At 44.9% G+C, this 20,933-nt stretch overlaps 1 protein-coding gene across 7 annotated transcripts in view; it reads left to right on the top strand.

Moving 5' to 3' along the window:
• LOC135539370 (ubiquitin carboxyl-terminal hydrolase 34-like) overlaps nucleotides 1-20,933 on the top strand; it is a 58,735-nt gene that overhangs the window by 768 nt on the left and 37,034 nt on the right. For 3 of the 7 annotated variants that reach the window (XM_064965204.1, XM_064965205.1, XM_064965207.1), the window contains exons 2-16: nucleotides 4,721-4,808; nucleotides 5,985-6,564; nucleotides 6,864-6,914; nucleotides 12,011-12,160; nucleotides 12,507-12,574; nucleotides 13,924-14,116; nucleotides 14,401-14,462; nucleotides 14,599-14,680; nucleotides 14,801-14,893; nucleotides 15,176-15,301; nucleotides 15,705-15,834; nucleotides 16,160-16,290; nucleotides 16,616-17,298; nucleotides 18,236-18,450; nucleotides 18,991-19,130. In XM_064965204.1, coding sequence (XP_064821276.1) covers nucleotides 4,721-4,808; nucleotides 5,985-6,564; nucleotides 6,864-6,914; nucleotides 12,011-12,160; nucleotides 12,507-12,574; nucleotides 13,924-14,116; nucleotides 14,401-14,462; nucleotides 14,599-14,680; nucleotides 14,801-14,893; nucleotides 15,176-15,301; nucleotides 15,705-15,834; nucleotides 16,160-16,290; nucleotides 16,616-17,298; nucleotides 18,236-18,450; nucleotides 18,991-19,130 — 2,792 coding nt within the window. The remainder of the gene's footprint in view (nucleotides 1-4,720; nucleotides 4,809-5,984; nucleotides 6,565-6,863; nucleotides 6,915-12,010; nucleotides 12,161-12,506; nucleotides 12,575-13,923; nucleotides 14,117-14,400; nucleotides 14,463-14,598; nucleotides 14,681-14,800; nucleotides 14,894-15,175; nucleotides 15,302-15,704; nucleotides 15,835-16,159; nucleotides 16,291-16,615; nucleotides 17,299-18,235; nucleotides 18,451-18,990; nucleotides 19,131-20,933) is intronic. The other 4 variants (XM_064965206.1, XM_064965208.1, XM_064965209.1 and 1 more) reach the window with 2 other exon arrangements.

Consider the following 20,933-nt stretch of genomic DNA (forward strand, 5'->3'; position numbering starts at 1 on the left):
TTTGTTACACATTGCATGTCCCTTTTTTGTCGGAGGCGAGAGAGGTGGTTGTGGAAGTGGTGCATGTTGTGCAGGCGTGTTCGCTCTTGCTAGCTACCCTGTCTGGTTGATATGTTTGGCAGTTTCACGTTGAGTAACGAGTTGTCCAACGTTAGCAGATTAGCCAGCGAGCTGTGGTCAACTGGCATCAAAACGGACGGATTCGTTTTCATATTTGGTTTGCCACACGCGCTGTAATAATATACTTTTGCAAGATTACAAGCAAATGTTTAGCATTGTTACCTAAGTAATATGGGTCACTAGTTTCTTTACGTAAAAACATTAAGCCATCTAGCAAACTAGGCATGTAACCAATGCTAACTATGACTATTAGCGTTTTTGTTAGCTAGCTATAAGCTTGTTCTTAATCAAAATAAAATCTGCCTACGAATGCTATTGGATGTATTTCCTAGTTCCGATTAAAATTGACGGTTTGAACAGATTATTTGCTAGCTCCGAGGTAACGTTAGCTAACTCGGCCATATTGCTTTCACGACGGGATGTTGGAGCGAATAAACAAAGGCCCGTTTTTTTAGGGCTACATCAATTGTTTCCACCATTGCAGTTATAGATATATAAAATTGCAATGGGTTGTGTAGTGTGCATGGGAAGGTATTGGTGATGGTAGCAAGAAGACAGTGCTGACATGCCTCATATGTTATGCTTTATTTAACTAGGCAAGGCAGTTAAGAACAAATTCATATTTTCAATGATGGCCTAGGAACAGTGGGTCCCTAAGCCATTGAACAGTGGGTCGTTCTGCCTTGTTCAGTGGAAGAACTATTGTTACCTTGTCAACTCGGGGATTCGATCTAGCAACCTTTCATTTAATAGTCCAACGCTCTAACCACTAGGCTACCAAATTGCTTCATGCCATATGAGTTGTTTGTCATCAATAACATGGGGTTTTGCATTTTAAATCTTAATATGCTTGTTTGCTAGTTTTGGATGTCTTAAACCTATTTTCAGTCTGATATTAGTGTCTAAACGTTTGATTTGGGGTGGGTAATCTTGTTTAAAATGGTCTCCATGTTTTGGGAGGATATCCAAGCCCGCATGGTAAAGCGGTTGTGGGTTGCTTATTGCAGGACCCATTTGAAAGGGGGATCATGATGGCGCAGCTCAAAGGGTCTTTCATCCTGTCAATACACATTTAAAATAAACTAGATTAATGGAATATAAGCTATCCCCCCAAAAAGCTGTTATTCAAATGAGCATGACACTTTAGGTGCTCAGATTAATTTAGTGGTTTGTAGGCAAATTACGGAAAGATAAATGTAGCCATACTGAAATGTTCCATGCATTTAATTTGGCCTATAATCAGTGTATTATTAAAGTGTGTGGAGGATTAGGCCCATGTCACTAGTGTTCTAAAAGGGCTTCCTTTTGTCTTTGAGCAAACACCCTCTCTCTGGCTCACATGCATGTCTATCAACAACAGTTTTGGAAATGGCTAGTAGGCTAAACAGTAGTAAGTTTTCACAGCAGAGCTGCTGTTTTACCTGTGATGGTCGTCTCTCTGTTCAGCAAAACCGAGTACACCCCTGTGTGTGTGTGTGTTTTTTTGTTGGCACCAGGCTCCCGCCAGTGAAGGTGTGAGGGGCTTGTTGCCTGTGACAGGCTTGTCTAGAGCACCAGGGTGCGAGACTGGCAGCCCCATGTGTGCTTTCACCAGGTCACCCCTCACCCCAAATTTGCTGTAGCTTTTGCATGAAGCCGGGAATGTTTTGTGTGTGGCTGCATGCATGCAAGGGAAGTGAGTGACTTACTGAGGGAATGAAGGGTTTCAACCCGCTATTGAATATGCTGTGCCAGTAAGCCTGCAGGGTGGCAAGTAGTCTAGCTGTTAAGAGAGTTGGGCCAGTAACCGAAAGGTCACTGGTTCAAATCCCATGTCAGCAAGGTGAAATATCTGTCAATGCCCCCTTGAAGAAGACACTTAGCGCAAATTGCTCCTTTAAGTCGCTCTGTATAAGAGCATCTGCTAAATTACTGAAATGTAAACGTAACATGTGGCTGCCATTGTCAATCCCCACATAACCTGCTTTAAGATGCTGTCTGTCACTGTGGCCAGCAAGGCAGAGGTTGCCCTTGAGCATAGAACTGGGACCAGTTTACCTGCCTGCCCCTAGCCTAACACTAATCAATTGATGTAAAAACCCAAACTGATCCTAGATCAGCACCTAAAGCCAACTGTTGGTGGAAGCAACACAGGAAGTTGAGTGTCTTTTTTACTTCTCTAATGTTTTTGTTACAAGCTCAAAGCCTTGCTGTCAGAACAATGGCTGGGATATCCAGATCCTCTTATCTGGGAATGATCGCAATGTTTTTGGTCCAGGCCACCGAACACAATGTCATGGATTGTTTTATGAAGGGAGCTGGGAATTTTGGCAGAGTCCAGTCCAAGATAAAAAAGAAGTGTTTAAAAAGGGAATTAAGGCAGACGCACACAGTTAGGTCAGGGCAAGGTGAACTTTAGAGCGCTGGTTTGTTGTTCATCTCAGGAACAGACCCACTTACCTGTTTTCTGTTTCTGTTGGTAGTGTTTTGGCATAACTCCTATTGTCACAGTGGTTATTATTAGGCCCTATTCATGATAAGAATGTGACATAGGTCAGTCAGGTATGGAAATTGTTGATGGGAATGGGTCTCTTGTCACAAAGTTTGAATGTAGGCTGCACCTTTTTTTAAATGATACTTCTCCCTCCAACATAAACTATACAATGAATATTACACATTATTTCATTAGCATTATATCTTAAGTTCAGCTTTTAGTTGGCAGTGAAGTAAAAGAGGTAGCAGTAACACTTAAAGTATTCCAAAACAACCACAGGTGCTCTTGTCGTTGGATAGTACTAGAAAAGCCAAATAAAAAATTATAACACATATGTCCATAGTGGCATAAAAAAAATCTAACTTAAAGCACTCGTGTGGGTTTGTAAGTTAAAAATCCTTTAATATGTGGGCTAAGTCATTTTGTGTGTCGGCTAACGCTTTCATCACTGTGTCCTTTTCCTGTTCGTAGTCTTGGCATGTTGGCCAATGTGAGGCGTCAATATGGTCCATTTTCTCTTTTTGTTCTGAGAGCAGAAAATAGGGTACCGGTACAACAACAAAGATCTGTGGTTGATGGGTGCAGCTGAAAAGGATGCATCACAAATGCAGCCTTCACAGAGTCACACATCTTTCATTTACACCATTGACTTTGTGAAAGACACAAGTGCTTTGGGGTTGCTGAATAATAAAGGCAATGCAGCACTTTCCACAGAAAAGTTAGAGCTGAACTTTTGACACAGCAATAACCTTCCATTGGACACACCTCGCCCCACACGTTGCTTACATTTTGTTTTGAGACTGTGTGTATGCTTGTGTGTCACCAAAAGGGATGTGCATGGTTATACAAATATCCTAAAGGACGTTAGTATACGAGTATTTGGGGGTATTCATTTTTTGCGGCAAGAAAATGTATAGGCCCATTTTAAAATACAGGCATTTTCTAAATGAAAATATCCATGTAACATGGTTAAAAATAAGGTCCATGACATTTAAAATGATTAATTTAATAAAATCAACTTTTCAATGACGTTATGACATGCCCCATGTCATGCGCCTACACCTAGATTTAAACGTGTCCACAGTGTGTCCGAATTCCCTTTTCCCACGCTTTATTCAAATGCCAGTATGCATTCTAAAAACTGTGGAATAGGCTAAATATGATAAAACAACAACTGATGGCAGTAGCTAAATAGTGTAGCTAACTAGCCAGCTAACCGAGGTGCCTCTCTGTTCCAAAACATACATTTTCTGGGGACTTGTGGGAGGAGTGCTTGCTGATATTATCGTCCACTCTCTGCGATTTCAGTAGCCTGTTTACATCCAGACTTAGGATAAATCTAAACACAATGCATCCCTGACCAACTCCTGCAGTGGACAGTCAGATCTGAACACAATCAGACCACAAAGGGACTTTTCAATGCGATCTTTGTGTTCTGATGGCAGTAGTCGTATGTAAGTGTCAAGTGTAGACATGACCTCTCACCAGCATCTCCAAGCAGCAATAGAGCACCAGCCTCAATTTCGTGCAATAGTGCTCAGGTTAAAAACGTATGTTTATTTCAAATATCCAGATACAGACAGAAATGTATGATACTATTCAAATAATGAAATTATTTCTACCCCCATCCCTAGTCACCAACGCATAATACAGTAGCTGACTTTAGCCTGTAGTACAAGCCAATGCTGCTTTGGAAGGCCTGTTGGTGTGGAGTTACCCGTCAGTTGTCGGTAATGGGGAGCCTTGCCTGTCCCCGAGCTAATGTGGTGCCGAGGCATGTTTCTCACCAGAGGCTTGAGACTTCCATGGGTCAGTCTCCCATCCAGAGTAGAGAGGATCATCTCTGTTCTCCTGTTGACCAAAGGATCGTTGGCATTGCGCCTCCCAGAAATATATTTGTTGTTGTAGCGAAGTGTCTGTCAACCACTTTCAACGGTCTTTGATAATGCCTAAACTATTTTAATTGCAATTTCAGCTTCCAATGTGTGCTATTCTCTAGCTTGTGGCCACCATATAGCCTAGTAGCCTTTGAACAAGCAGTGTGTGTCAAGGGTCATGTTGTACACTTGCCTTTTCCATGTACATTGAACTGTACTCACCACCTTGTCTGCTTTCTCTCCCCTCCAGTATCGGATGCAGACAGCACTGAGGGCCTACAGCTGAAGAAGGAGCATGCTTTACGAGTCTTCAGCTACATCAGCTCATGGACCCAGAGGTCAGTCTCCCGCTCTCCTCTGTTCCCCGCATTCATTATTCTTCCGTGTATTTGTCCCAAATGGAGCCCTATTCAGTGCGATACTCTAGACCAGGTGCACTTCTTTTGACCGCTATGTAGGGGGAAGGGTTTCATTTGGAACGTAGACCATTATTCATTCATTCATTTAAAAGGGGAGGATGTCCGCTCCTGGATAACTCTAGGTCTATCTGAAGCCATTATCAGCCATGAATTCATTGTTTATTACTAGCGCTAACGGCTAACCTATGTGTTTTAGGTGTAGCTTAGCATGTAGGCTAGCTAAGGTCACGAGAGGACAAGTGGGTCATAAATAATCGTTTTTTTGGCTCATTTGGTGGTGGTTTATTGTTGTTGAACAACTTTGTGTTTTTCGTGCCTGCACGGAGAAGAGCCTTGAGGAATTGTTGACCTTTCATAGTTGTTCTACCACTCCCTGTGAGATCAGGCAAAAGTGCTTGACTGATCAGGGAAAGTTGATTCTAGTTTTGCGTTCTTCTCTTTTGTGTTTCTGATTAGTGGGATCCGTCATGTGTGTTAATTGGTTGCTGTCTTATCAAAATACATGGTGGGGGGGAAGAATGTCTGTCTAAAATAGGATGGCCAGTAATATAGTCACAGGCGTTTTACATTACGTTAATGTCACAAGAAACAGAATTTATGAGAACAAACAGAGCTCAAAATAGATCCAAGGGCTGCATTCAATTAAATCCTCCACAACAATGCGTATTCTGCATATTTGTTCAGACAACTAAAGCCCACTTACATGTCTTATTCAGAAAGTGAGAGAACTGAATATTTTCTGTTGCAAGTACCTAAAACGAGGCTTCTCTTGCGATGTTATTTGAATATGGGGAGTAAAGTATGTTTCTATGCTTTATTCGCTTCAATGCAAGTTTGATTGAATTGAGCCAATAGAGGAGTCTCTAAAGATGGCTGGTTGTTGAGGCCAACACATGCAGAAGCTACAGTTCACTCTAGTGTGGACCGTGCATTGCCTTTTTATGGTTCCCAAACGTTTTGATTCCTTAACCATCCAAATGGAATGAGTCAGCCTCGAACTGCGACTTCAGTAGGAGTTGACTGCTACTCACTGGTGGGTCTTTGTGATTCGCAGTTCACGCAATCCCTCTCACCTCCCCTCCTTTCCCTGCACAGGCAATGTCTATGCTGCTTCAAGGAGTACAAGCACCTGGAGGTGTTCAACCAGCTGGTCTACGCCCTCATCAACCTGGTCATCGCTCAGGTCACCAGCCTGAGAGACCGCCTCTGCAGCGTCACCAGCCAACGGGGCATAACCGACGACGGAGTTGCGGATGGGCCAGGGACAGAATGGCGAGGAGAGGGAAGGGGTGGAATAACTGGAGCAGGGCCACACCCCCAGCAACCGCCCACCTCGCCTGTTGAGGACGAGCCGCTGAACGTGGAGAGGGACTCGGCAGAGGAGGACGGCGCTGGGGACGCACCGGAGCAGAACCAGAATAACAACAACCAGAACCCAGTCCAGGGCACGAGCCAGGCCCAGCAGGAGGCCCCCAAGCCAGGGGAAAGTGGTAGTGGTATTGGGGCGTCTGAGGCTGTAGCTAGCAGCAGTACGGACTGCCAGGCCCACGAGGACATGTTTGACTCGTGGAGCACCGAGGACCGGGAGAAGCTGCTGCTCTGCGCCGCCAAGATCTTCCAGATTCAGTTCCCCCTGTACACGGCTTACAAGCACAACACCCACCCCACCATAGAGGTAATGGACTGACACACCCTGATACAATACATAATGGATCCCCACTGTAGAGGTAAAAGAATAACGTGTTTCCCCCGACACAACACCCATCCCACCAAAGCAGTAATGTTATAATATATGTACTGCACACTGCACCGTAGAGGTAAAAGCATAACATGGACCCATACACACAACTCAATTATGGATTCAGTATATCAGCATTTATCTCCATGGTATACTTAATACTTGTTCTTAAATGTTCTCTAACATTTCTCAGTATACAATATACTCGTCATACTTTCTTTGTTTCCTTTTTCCAGGACATCTCTGCTCATGAAAGCAATATCCTCGGCTCCTTCTGCGACATGAATGTAAGGACTCCTCCGCCCTCTTTGTTTTTACGACTCCACTGTTTTGTCCAAAAACACAATACTCGATCCGCCTGATTGTCGCTTTGTGTCGGGTCCAACTCTTTACAGCGACATCTACGTCTCTTAAATTGCACCCTATTCCCTTCACAGTGCATTACGTTTGACCCGGGCCCGTATGGCTCTGGTCAAAAGTACTGCACTATGTAGGGAATAGGGTGCCATTTGGTACGCATCCGACGTCATCCAGTCCTTTGAAGCAAAGGCCCATGTCTTAATGTGGGGTCTGCCTGTTTGACCAATCACCAATCTCCTCCTAGTACCCCCTCTCCTCTCTCCTGTGGTCATGTTACTCATATCAGTGGTTCATGACATCTTGGGTCTATTTATATTTTAATGGGAAGCTGCTTGAAAAGTGGCATGCCCAGAGCCCAACAGCCGTGTCCCATTTAGGACTGGGAGAGTAGGGAGGCAGGACTCTGAACACTCTTCCCAGGTTGTTGTAATGGGTTTTCACTCAAGGAGGTTTGGTGTAGATTTGGTTAACAATAGGTCCTAGAACAGTTCTCCCTCAGGGTTCTAATTACAAATATTTCCTTTAGGACCGGGGGAGACGGAGGGTGAAGGCTCTCTAAACACGGATCTCAGGTCCCTCTTGTGGCTTTTCAGGCCAATGTACACATGAGGTGTGAAATGTGTCTGCAGTGTAGTTTGGGTTTTTATTAAATTGAGGCTCATTTCCACCTCCAAGTGATGTCTATCTTTCCCCAGAGTACAATAATCGGTTTCAGGCTAATTTAATAACTCCCCAGCTTATACCTTTCCACCGTATTAAACATTTATGTGATTTTAATGGATATTTCCAGTGGACAAAGTTCATAGTCTGCATCAGACCGGAGTTCAGAAAGTATTCTGTGCTTAATTGACCTTCCATAGCTGGAATAAAACCAATGGAATACTCAAATCAAATTGTATTTGGCACGTGCCGAATACAAGAGGTGTAGACTTTACAGTGAAATGCTTACTTACAAGCCCTTAACCAACAATGCAGTTTTAAAGTATTTACTCAAATTAACTGAAGTAAAAAAAAAAATAATAATAATAATTAGAGACACAATAAAATAACAGGCTATATACATGGGGTACCGGTACAGAGTCAATGTGAGGCAGCACAGGTTAGCTGAGGTAATAAGTACAGTACCAGTCAAAGGTTTGGACACACCTACTCATTCCAGGGTTTTTCTTATTTTTTAAAAACTATTTCCTACATTGTAGAATAATAGGGAAGACATCAACACTATGAAATAACACACATGGAATCATGTTGTAAACAAATCAAAATATATTTGAGATTCTTCAAGGTAGCCCTTTGCATTGATGACAGCTTTGCACACTCTTGGCATTCTCTCAACCAGCTTCATGAGGAATGCTTTTCTTGAAGGACTACCCACATATGCTGAGAACTTGTTGGCTGCTTTTCCTTCAATCTGCTGTCCAACTCATCCCAAACCATCTCAATTATGTTGAGATCGTGTGATTGTGGAGGCCAGGTTATCTGATGCAGCACTCCATCCCTCTCCTTCTTGGTCAAATAGCCCTTCCACAGCTTGGAGGTGTGTTGGGTCATTGTCCTGTTGAAAAATACAATTATAGTCCCACTAAGCACAAACAAGATGGGATGGTGTATCGGTGCGGAATGCTGTGGTAGCCATGCATCGCCTGGTATCGAGGTCCTGAATGGCTGGAAGTGTGGTCCCAGTGAGGTACTGGGCCGTACGCACTACCCTCTGTGGTGCCTTGCGGTCGGATTCTGAGCAGTTACCGTACCAGGCGGTGATGCAACCAGTCATGCTCTCGATGGTGCAGTTGTAGAACGTTTTGAGGATCTGAGCACCCATGTCAAATCTTTTCAGTCTCCTGAGGGGGAATAGGTGTTTTCATGCCATCTTAATGACTGTCTTGGTGTGCTTGGACCATGTTAGTTTGTTGGTGATGTGGACACCAAGGAACTTGAAGCTCTCAACCTGCTCCACTACAGCCACGTCAATGAGAATGGGGACATGCTCGGCCCTCCTTTTCCTGTAGTCCACAATCATCTCCTATATCTTGATCACATTGAGGGAGAGGTTGTTATCCTGGCACCACACTGCCAGGTCTCTGACCTCCTCCCTATAGAGTCTCGTTGTTGGTGATCAGACCTACCACTTGTGTTGTCGACAAATTTGATGGTTTTGGAGTCATGCTTGACCATGCAGTCATGAGTGAACAGGGCGTACAGGAGGAACTGAGCACTCATCCCTGAGGGGCCCCTGTGTTGAGGATCAGTGTGACAGATATGTTGTTACCTACCCTTACCACCTGGGGGTGGCATGTCAGGAAGTCCAGGATCCAGTTGCAGAGGGAGGTGTTCAGTCCCAGGGTCCTGAGCTTAGTGATGAGCTTTGTGGCCACTATGGTGTTGTCAATGAATAGTATTCTCGCGCAGGTGTTCCTTTTTTCCAGGTGTGAAAGGGCAGTGTGGAGTGCAATAGAGATTGTGTCGTCTGTGGATCTGTTGCGGCAGTATGCAATTTGAAGTGGGCCTATGGTTTCTGGGATAATGGTGTTGGATGTGAGCCATGACCCACCTTTTAAGCACTTCATGGCTGCAGATGTGAGTGATGCATTTTGGTATTCGTTCAGGCAGGTTACCTTGGTGTTCTTGGGCACAGGGACTATGGTGGTCTGCTTGAAACATGTTGGTATTACAGACTTATACAAGGAGAGGTTGAAAATGTCATTGAAGACACTTGCCAGTTGGTCAGCGCATGCTTTGAGTACACATCCTGGTAATCCGTCTGGCTCTGCGGCCTTGTGAATGTTGATCTGTTTAAAGGTCTCACTCACATCGGCTACTTAGAGCGTGATCACACATTTGTCTGGAATAGCTGGTGCTCTCATGCATGCTTCAGTGTTGCTTGCCTCAACGCGTGCATAGAAGTAATTTAGCTCGTCTGATAGACTCGTGTCACTGGGCAGCTTTTGTAGTCCGTAATAGTTTGCAAGCCCTGCCACATCTGACGAGCGTCGGAGCCAGTGTAGTAGGATTCAATCTTAGTCCTGTATTGACGCATTGCCTGTTTGATGGTTCGTCGGAGGTCATAGTGAGGTTTCTTAGAAGCGTCCGGGTTAGAGTCCCACTCCTTGAAAGCAGCATCTCTACCCTTTAGCTCAGTGCGGATGTTGCCGTTTATCCATGGCTTCTGGTTGGAGTATGTACGTACGGGCGCTGTAGGAATGACATCATCGATGCTCTTATTGATGAAGCTCCCTATTCATTTGGCACACCAGGCAGGCTAAAGCAAATGCTCAAAAATTTAATATAAACTCAGCAAAAAAGAAACGTTCTCTCACTGTCAACTGCGTTTATTTTAAGCAACCCTAGCACGTGTAAATATTTATATGAACATTACAAGATTCAGCAACTGAGACATAAACTGAACAAGTTCCACAGACATGTGACTAACAGAAATTGAATAATGTGCCCTGAACAAAGGGGTGACAAAATCAAAAGTAACAGTCAGTATCTGGTGTGGCCACCAGCTGCATTAAGTACTGCAGTGCATCTCCTCCTCATGGACTTCACCAGATTTGCCAGTTCTTGCTGAGAGATGTTACCCCACTCTTCCACCAAGGCACCTGCAAGTTCCCGGACATTTCTGGGCAGAATGACCCTAGCCCTCACCCTCTGATCCAACAGGTCCCAGACGTGCTCAATGGGATTGACATCCGGGCTCCTCACTGGACATGGCAGAACACTGACAATCCTGTCTTGCAGGAAATCACACACAGAATGAGCAGTATGGCTTGTGGCATTGTCATGCTGGAGGGTCATGTCAGGATGAGCCTGCAGGAAGGGTACCACATGAGGGAGGTGGTTGTCTTCCCTGTAATGCACAGCATTGAAATTGCCTGCAATGACAACAAGCTCAGTCTGATGTTGCTGTGACACACCGCCCCAGACCATGACGGACCATCCACCTCCAAATCGATTCCACTCCAGAGTACAGGCCTCAGTGTAACGCTCATTCATTAGACGATAATCGCGAATCCGACCATCACCCCTGGTGAGACAAAACCGCTACTCGTCAGTGAAGAGCACTTTTTGCCAGTCCTGTCTGGTCCAGCGACGGTGGGTTTGTGCCCATAGGCGACATTGTTGCCGGTGAAGACCTACCTTAGCACAATCCCTCAGTCCAGCCTCTCTCAGCCTATTGCGGACAGTCTGAGCACTGATGGAGGGATTGTGCATTCCTGGTGTAACTCGGGCAGTTGTTGTTGCCGGCCTGTACCTGTCCCGCAGGTGTGATGTTCGGATGTACCGATCCTATGCTGGTGTTGTTACACGTGGTCTGCCACTGCGAGGATCAGCTGTCCTCCCTGTAGCGCTGTCTTAGGCGTCTCACAGTACGGACATTGCAATTTATTGCCCTGGCCACATCTGCAGTCCTCATGCCTCCTTGCAGCAGGCCTAAGGCACATTCACGCAGATGAGCAGGGACCCTGGGCATATTTCTTTTAGTGCTTTTCAGTCAGTAGAAAGGACTCTTTAGTGTCCTAAGTTTTCATGACTGTGACCTTAATTGCCAACCGTCTGTAAGCGGTCTTAATGACCGTTCCACAGGTGCATGCTCATTAATTGTTTATGGTTCATTGAACAAGCATGGGAAACAGTGTTTAAACCCTTTACAATGAATATCGTTGAAGGTATTTGGATTTTTACAATTTATCTTTGAAAGACAGGGTCCTGAAAAAGGGACGTTTCTTTTTTTGCTGAGTTCACTATGATTCCAGCTCTGGTCTTCATACTTTGTCCTGAATATTCTGCAGAAAAGCCATCATCTCTTCTCCTTCATCTGAGATGGTGTGAAAGAACTAGAGAAGTGAAAGCAAATTCCCAGTATACGTCCATCCACCGTATTGTTTTCACCTTTCACCTATAGTTCTTGTTGCACCAATCACGCTAGTCTCTTCCACTAAGATGTGTGTTATGAAGACAAAGTTTTCCATATCTGTGTGGACAATAAAGTTGTATTGACCTTGTTTTTTCCTGTGACCAGGATGTGGAGGTCCCCTTGCACTTGCTGCGCTACGTGTGCCTGTTCTGTGGCAAGCATGGTCTGTCGCTCATGAAGGACTGCTTTGAGTCAGGCACGCCAGAGAGCCTGCCCTTCCCCATCGCCCACGCCTTCATCACCATCGTCTCCAATGTGAGTAGGGGTTGATCCAGCCACCCAACATTGCAGCCCAGCCCAACCCAAACCCTCATTATATAGATAGATATATATCTATCTATCTCCTGGATATGTTTACCACTACCTCCAGATGCTGTTTCAGCGCGATCTCCGAGCCACATGTGTGCAGATGTTCCTGATGCAGTTTTTATGTTATAGCACAGCTGTTTAGTTTGTAAATGCTCTCTCCGTTAGTAATTGCAGTGAATAATCAGTCAGCCAGCTCTGTTAGTGGCATCTGTTTTTCCGTTCTCCACTGCTTCTCACACATCTCAAGGGATGACAGTCTGATTCAACATCTGTTTGTTCTCTCCACACACAGATCCGAATATGGTTGCACATTCCCGCCGTCATGCAGCACATCATACCGTTCCGCACGTATGTAATACGGTAAGTTCACACTCCATATCAATGAAACTCTGTGGTGAAATCTCTGTATGGACTTCAGAGTGAGGATAATTAGGTCTTCATTAGTGTCTCACTACCAGTGAGTTTTCACTAGTGCCTTGAAATCCCTAATTAGGCATGTAACAATACAGATTGAATCACAAATGATTTATTGAATAAAATGGTTGTTAGTCATGACGTTTTCCCCCCATCAAATACAGCTCTCAACAATATGGCATCCCGTACTGCTGTTTAGTGCTTTTTTTCTGCAGTCATTCTAAGAGAATAAGAAAATGGGGCAGAGAGAGGGGAGTTGCTGTTGCAGTTGAAGCTCCTCTCGTCAGAAATGGCCCAAGGGGCTGTTTGAAATGCATATTGTATTTGAATACACAGTGCTGTGTTCGACTCGCCCACCACTTTCCAACACACAATCAAACGCACTTGATAGAGATCCTCCCCTGAATATTGGATGTAGTATTAGGGAGGACGTTATGCAAATAGGGTAATCCAGCATATTGGCAGTCGATCAGCATAAATCAAGGTTGAATTTAGTGGATGCTCTTTATGCATATTTTTGTTGTATTTGAGTTGAATTTCTAAAATTCAATCAGATACTTGACTGTATATATTTTTTTTCTGGATGGAAAGCAATTTCAGCTGAGAGCCCTCAGTCGGTATAGTGTGCTTCACTCTTGCCGTGCCACCAACTGGTGTTGCTAGGAAGAGCTTCCCTCGCCATGGTAACAGTGGCTAATGCTCCAGTCAGCTTCTCCTCACATGACCTTGGAGCAGCCAGACAGCTCGCAGGCCTCGCCGCACCTCTGTCATGTGACCTGGGTGGGCTGAATTAACTGGTCCTGATATCCAAATGGAACATTCCTTACTCATTTTGGTCCTTTGTCTAAGAAGAATGATGAAATGTGACTTCTTGGCTCCAGTGCCATTCCACCTTATAGCGTATCACTCCTTCCTCCTGAATTGAGCAAAATGTTTGTTTTCTCAGAAGTTATTAAAAAGATACATACTGTATCTTATTTATCGCGGAGACCGTAGATTCTCGTTGCAGCCAACTATTGTCATGGTTTTTCTCAGTAGCTTATCAAAGTGCTTCTCATCTGAGTGTTTCAGCCTGCCTCGATAGATGCCAAACACTTAGTCCTGACTGTTTAGTTTGTCTAGTCATTATGTCCAACCTGTCTACCGCGTCTTCTCCAGAACCACACTCGAGAGAAACTTACTTTAAAATTAAACAGAACAAATAAAAGTATTTCCTAACAAAGGGACTTCCTGGTTTTAAATAAAGTTTTATCTCATTTCACAAATAACTTATTTCTAAATATGTCCCTCCCCAGGTACCTGTGCAAGCTGTCGGACCAGGAACTCCGTCAGAGCGCGGCACGCAACATGGCCGACCTGATGTGGAGCACGGTGAAGGAGCCGCTGGACAGCGCACTGTGCTTCGACAAGGAGAGCCTGGACCTGGCCTTCAAATACTTCATGTCCCCCACGCTCACCATGAGGCTGGCCGGCCTCAGCCAAATCACGGTGAGACTCGCACGTGCACCCCGAGAAGCATGCACCCACTCTCACACACTGCTGTGTTGCTTGCTCTTTGGGAGTCTAGGCCCGGGTTACTGCGAGGAACATTGTGACCGCTGTGACCGCTTTTGACACAGAGACACTTGTATACTTTATTAACGCTCCACTAGGACTTTCAGTTTACTGTGACTTTTACTCTAGGGTCAATGGCTCGATAAAGGGATGAAGTACACTGGTGTGTACATGCATACACAATTCATTACATGTTTATTCTCGTTTTCTCCCCACAGAATCAGCTACACACCTTCAACGACGTCTGTAATAATGAGTCTCTGGTATCCGACACCGAAACGTAAGTCAATTGAGTTAGGTTTCATTGTAAAAATCAAGTCAATAATTTTTTTTAACAATGAAACGCATGTCGATTGAGTTGAGTTAGCACTGCGTCACAGACCGTTAAAGCATCGTACCTCAAACTGTCTCTCCAGGTCAATAGCAAAGGAACTAGCTGACTGGCTAATCAACAACAATGTGGTGGAGCATATATTTGGACCAAATTTGCATATTGAGGTGAGTTTTCCCATTCCAAGTCATTATTACTGTAAGCCAATACATTTTAGTGGGTAATCTGTGTTTGAACTTCCCTGTTAATGAGGAGCTTGTCTTTGTGTCTCTTTGTTGTCGTTCCAGATAATTAAACAGTGTCAAGTGATCCTGAACTTCCTTGCCGCAGAGGGCAGGCTCAGCACCCAGCATGTGGACTGCATCTGGGCCGCAGCTCAGGTAACTAGGCACTAAACACTAGGGCCTAGAAATCACGTAGAAAGCTTCTCAGAGTAGAAATGCTGATTTTTAGGATCAATTTTGCCTCTCTAATCAAGTTGAGGGACCTAATCTTAGAGCAGCGCTCATACTCTGAATTTGTATGCATATATTACACTTTTCTTTACTATATTCTACCAAATAGTTTTGCTATCATTTCATTTCATTGAAATACAAAGTTGTCTTTTGTGTCATTATTCACTGATGTACTCCTCGACCTTGTCTCTCTCTATTATTATGTAGCTGAAGCACTGTAGCCGTTACATCCACGACCTGTTCCCCTCGCTCATCAAGAACCTGGACCCGGTGCCGCTGCGCCATGTCCTCAACCTGGTGTCCGGCCTGCACCCCAGCGCACACACGGAACAGGTACCCACACACGCCACACAGCATGAGTACCCAATGGAACATGAGGACTACGAATTACCTTGGTCCGGGACCATGCCAGTATCGCCATACTCTTAAGTATTGTGGCAAGGAAACACAACACGGATGGAAAAAAAATATGGAGAAGATATTGCGAGACTGGTATGGTCCTCGGCCTGTTATTATCTCAGATTAGAGTTACTTTAGGCAATTGGCAAGGAGTAGACAATTAAAATGTTCAGTGTGATTTAATCTAGATATCAACCGGATTACTTTAAGGAGCTTTATAGTCACATACACCCAGTCTTAACTAACAGAGCTGCTCTTTGTCTTGGTCACCTGCCCACCACAAAGATCCTATAATTGTGATTCTGTATGTAATTCTATGCTTGCTTCCCTCCCTCAGACCCTGTACCTGGCCTCCATGCTGATCAAGGCTCTGTGGAACAACGCACTGTCCGCTAAGGCCCAGCTCTCCAAGCAGAGCTCCTTCGCCTCGCTGCTCAACACCAATGTCCCCATGGGCAACAAGAAAGGTACGATTGTTGTGTTTGTCTGTGTGTATTTCAAGGGGATCTATGTTCTTTATCTTTGTGGTAGACAACTCCGGTGCGGTGGAGTTGCAGGGGTATGCTGGTTTTTGTTTCAGTCCAGCACTAATCAAGGTGATGAAGGTGTTGTATCAGGTGTTTTAGTGCTGGGATGGAACATCCTTTAAAACCTAACCAGGGTTTACCACTTGCTTAGATACATAGGCTCTTAAACATCTCTGCTGGTATATAGACTACGTTATGAATTCTGAAGTGTTTTGTGAGATGCGGTGTCTGATGCATTAAGCCTCTGCTTCTCGTCTCTACCCAGGCTCCCCAGCGGCCAGCCCGGACAGCAGTGACAACAGTGACACACACCACAGCGGCGGTAGCGACATGGAGATGGACGAGCAGATGATGGGCGGCAGCAAGCGGGGCCAGCAGAGACTCTCTGACACGGAGGTTAGCAGCACTCTAGTACCCTTTTCACACTCTCTAGATGGAGAAACAAGTGATGCACTTTCTCAATAGATTTAATAGGAATTTCTGTTAGTAGCAAACTGTTACTTTCCAGCACTGTTCAGCAATCCATGCCTTGTTCTCTGTTTGCCTAGCCACTGTCTCCAATTGCTAACTTTTTAGCATTTTTATCAAAAAGCAAATCCAAGTCAGTATCCCTGATTTATTAGCATTTTTCTGGTTTCATGTAAAAAAAAAAAAGTTGTGGTTCTGCTGTATGGCTGGTTTAACTGGAACTGATTTGGTCTCCTCTCTCCTCCCCGTCCAGGAGTCGATGCAGGGCAGCTCGGACGAGACGGCCAACAGCATGGAGGAGGGCAGCAGCGGGCCGGGCAGCAGCAGTGGCCACAGCGAGGGCTCCAGCAACGAGGCGGGCTCCAGCCGTGCAAGCCAGTCGGCGGGAAGCCCCGGCAGCGAGCTGCACTCTGACGACATGGCCGACAGCGAGATCCTCAAGGAGGAGGATGATGAGGATGATGACGAAGATGATGACGATGAAGAGGACGATGAAGAGGACGAAGAGGGGAACAACCGGGATGTAGCGGCCGAAGGCAGCCCGCAGAAGGAGCCCCGGGACCAGCTGGAAGTCAGTAAGCGGAAAGCGGGCGAGGCGCTGGTGGAGGAGCAGGGCGACAGAGCCGAAAGAGGAGGGGCAGGAGACGGACCAAAACACAAAGGTTTGCCCTTTAACACTGAGGCAGCCGTCGGCATGGTAACGGTGTCGATGGAGGGCCGCATGAGGATGCTGGACGCCTGCGCTACCCGGCTTGAGGGGCCCGAACAACAACATTCAGAGATGGGAGGCCCCTCATCTCAAATGGCCCCAGGCCCCCAGGAGCCGACCTGCCTGCCCTGCCCCGGGGACTTCCTGGGGGACGCCATGGGCAACGAGCTTTTCAACTGCCGACACTTCATCGGGCCCCACCATCACCACCACCACCACCACGAAGGGTAAGAGTGTTACCATCTCTTTGCTTTCTTTTCTCTAATCTGTGTCTTCTCTGTATTGCCACTTTCACAATGTTCTATGTTTGGCTAATTTGCCTAGGGAGATGAGGTTATTTTTTTAAGGCTTCTATTCAACTACAGACCCCAACTAAGACTGTCTGTGGCCGATTGTACAGGTTGAATCAGGACCATCTATGAGCAATTATGTCCGCGTCCAAATGACTCTTGACACCATCCACAGACGGTTGAGTTGGCTGGAGTTGCATAGATGTGTAGAAGTGTCCCGTCAATAATTTCTACATTTGTTCATGAGAAACTAGACATACACTGAGTGTACAAAACATTAGGAACACTTTCCTAATATTGAGTTTCACTCCTTTTGCCCTCAGAACAGCCTCAATTCGTCGGGGCATGGACCCTACAAGGTGTCGAAAGCGTTCCACGGGGATGCTGGCCCATGTTGACTCCAATGCTTCCCACAGTTGTTTCAAGTTGACTGGATGGCCTTTGGGTGGTGGACCATTGATACACATGGGCAACTGTTGAGCGTGAAAAACCCAGCAACGTTGCAGTTCTTGACACACTCAACATGGTGCGCCTAGCACCTACCATACCCCATTCAAAGGCACTTAAATGTTTTGTCTTGCACATTAACCCTCAATGGCACACATATACAATCCATGTCTAAATTGTCTCTAGGCTTCAAAATCCTTTAACATGTCGCCTCCCATTCATCTACACTGATTTGAAGTGGATTTAACAAGTGACAGTAATTGATCGTAGTTTTCACCTGGATTCACCTGGTCAATCTGTCATGGAAAGAGAACGGTTCATGGTTCACTCAGTGTAAATGTAACTATTTTCCTTGCGACATGAATCTTGTGCTTTATTCAAGTGACAAAAACATGCATTGCCCTTCTAACGTTGAATCATCCTCCAGGCACATGGTGGACGACATGCTGAGCGCAGACGACGTGTCCTGCAGCAGCTCCCAGATCAGCGCCAAGTCGGAGAAGAACATGGCCGACTTTGACGGTGAGGAGTCTGGCTGTGAGGAGGAGCTGGTGCAGATCAACTCGCACGCCGAGCTCAGCTCCCACTTGCAGCAGCACCTTCCCAACCTGGCCTCTATCTACCACGAGCACATGGTGCAAGGTAGGCTGCACTGCACGGTGCACCTAGGGTTGTGAATTTACTTAAATTTACCCCAAATTCCCAGGTTTCCCAGAAATCGTGGTTGGAAAATTCACGGAGTACCGCACTCACGGAACGGTTTACCCACTCATTGCACACCGATAACAGGCCTCCGTTTACAGCAGCAAGAATCATATAGTTATGGTTCTACTAATCATCTGGTGGGGTCTATCCAGTCAAACGCTTTCACCATCATTTAATCCCGTGTAGCTCAGTTGGTAGAGCATGGTGCTTGCAATGCCAGGGTTGTGGGTTCGATTCCTGCGGTGGACCAGTATGAAAATGTATGCACTCACTATTGTAAATCGCTCTGGATAATAGCGTCTGCTAAACAACAAAAAAACTTCTACCTGTAAACATGAGAATATGACGGTCTATATGGCTGTTTTCTTAGTGTCACTCGATTTCAGTTGTTATCCTTGTAACTGTTTTAGCATGACATTTTAGCAGTTCAGTAAATCTGTACTGAACCTTTTTTATTATGGCTCTCTTTCTCACCAGCGGCTGTGTTTTATTCCTCTGCAGGCCCGCAGGTCCACAAGCACCAGTACTCTGGCCACGCCGTGACTGACATCAACCTGGACAACGTGTGCAAGAAGGGCAACACGCTGCTTTGGGACCTGGTGCAGGATGAGGATGCGGTATGAACCATGACACTGGATTACACCGTGCTCAAAGAAAGCGTTCCGTTAGCGACCTTTTTGCTGAGTGAAAGCATATGGCATGCTAATAGTCAGACAGCCTTGAAGCCGAGCGGCATAGAAGCGGAGTTTGAGTTCCCAGAAACAAGCGACACATTTTGTTGTTTAAATGTCCGTTCACTGAATAAAAAAAAACTGTTTATGCTTTTCTATCCTATTTTTACCCTCTATGGGATCGGTGTCCCTATACTGGGAAGGTTGAAGCCAACTAACTAGAATGACGTAAGCAACAGCAAACGTTCCAGGAAATAGACATGTCTTATATGGGCAGAAAGCTTAAATTCTTGTTAATCTAACTGCACTGTCCAATTTGTACCATGCTATTGTTTGAGGAGAGTGCTCAACAACAAAACACTTTTCACAGCAATTGGTTTGATACATTAACCTCTGAAGGTAAATAATATACTTACATTTAGTAATCTTGCTCTGATTTGTCATCCTGAGGGTCCCAGAGTTAAAATGTAGCATGGATTTTTATCAAGCAAAACTATCTTTATATTCAAATGTAGGAACTGGGTTCGATAGTTTGAACTGCTATCTCTGGCTCCACACCCACCCCACCTCACCATCTAGATGTGTATAAGCCAATGATCCATCATGTATGACATTCCTGGGAGTGTGTAAACTTACATTTTGTGTTACCATATCATTTCTGTATGTTTTCTGTAGATATGTACTTGAAAATGTATTAATTGACCAATTCGGCACATTTGGGCAGACTTGATACACAATTTGTGCAGTATTGCAATGCTTCACTGGATTAATCTGAAACTTTGCATACATACATCTAAATTGCGTCTGAACTGCAATAGTACATTATATGGCCTTTTTATGCATATTGTTTTGGTTTGTGTTTTCTTTTTAGCAGATCTGATGTTATTCTCCTACATTAATTTCACATTTCCACAAACTTTAACGTGTTTCCTTTCAAGTGTTATCAAAGATATGCATATCCTTGCTTCAGGTCCTGTGCTACAGGCAGTTAGATTTTGGTATGTCATTTTAGGCAAGGGTGGAAAAAAGGGTTCGATCCTTAATTAACTCTGTCGATGGTTTTGGTACGTAAGGTCCATGATAACTAGCAAATGTGCCCACTCTGGTCTTGGCACGTGCGCTATAGCCAACAGCTCGTAGATACAATGCGAGAATTTGAATTTGTTTATTGGCAGCCAGTCACCGATCATCATGTCACCAGCATACAAATGAAAACCCTCAATATTTATTGGAAAGGAGCATTAAGCTCATTACTGTGAACTTTCACCACCCTGTGAAGTTCATCATAAATTATTTTGTCTGGAGCTTAATAAACTGCATGCTTTTTCAAGTTGGAGTGACAAGACCCCTCACAGCATCGCATGACTGCAAATATCTCAACATCATGGTTTTTCTATCAACAATTGTGCAATATGCACTGGAATTTGTTGCGTATTCTAATCAGCGACCCAAAAAATATCCACCCTTGTCTAGCGTATGTAGTTTTTGCTGACATTTAGGGAATTTACCAGGCCTGTCATGAGTTTATTTTTTAAATCCAAGGGTACTTCATGCGCTTAAATGGTTGGATGAAACCCGTTTACTGTGTAGAAAACACAGCTACTAAATACTCAACGTATTAGGAGAGTGCATCACTTCTTCCTTCAGGGTTCAAGGAGCAGCTCATTTTATTATTAAGGTTAGTTAGTTTTAGTTTTAGGATCTCTTTAGGATATTCCGAAGTCTGAAAAAGATGCGAGTGACCTTTCT

This window comes from Oncorhynchus masou, chromosome 5 (genome assembly GCF_036934945.1).
Source record: "Oncorhynchus masou masou isolate Uvic2021 chromosome 5, UVic_Omas_1.1, whole genome shotgun sequence".
NCBI lineage: Eukaryota > Metazoa > Chordata > Actinopteri > Salmoniformes > Salmonidae > Oncorhynchus > Oncorhynchus masou.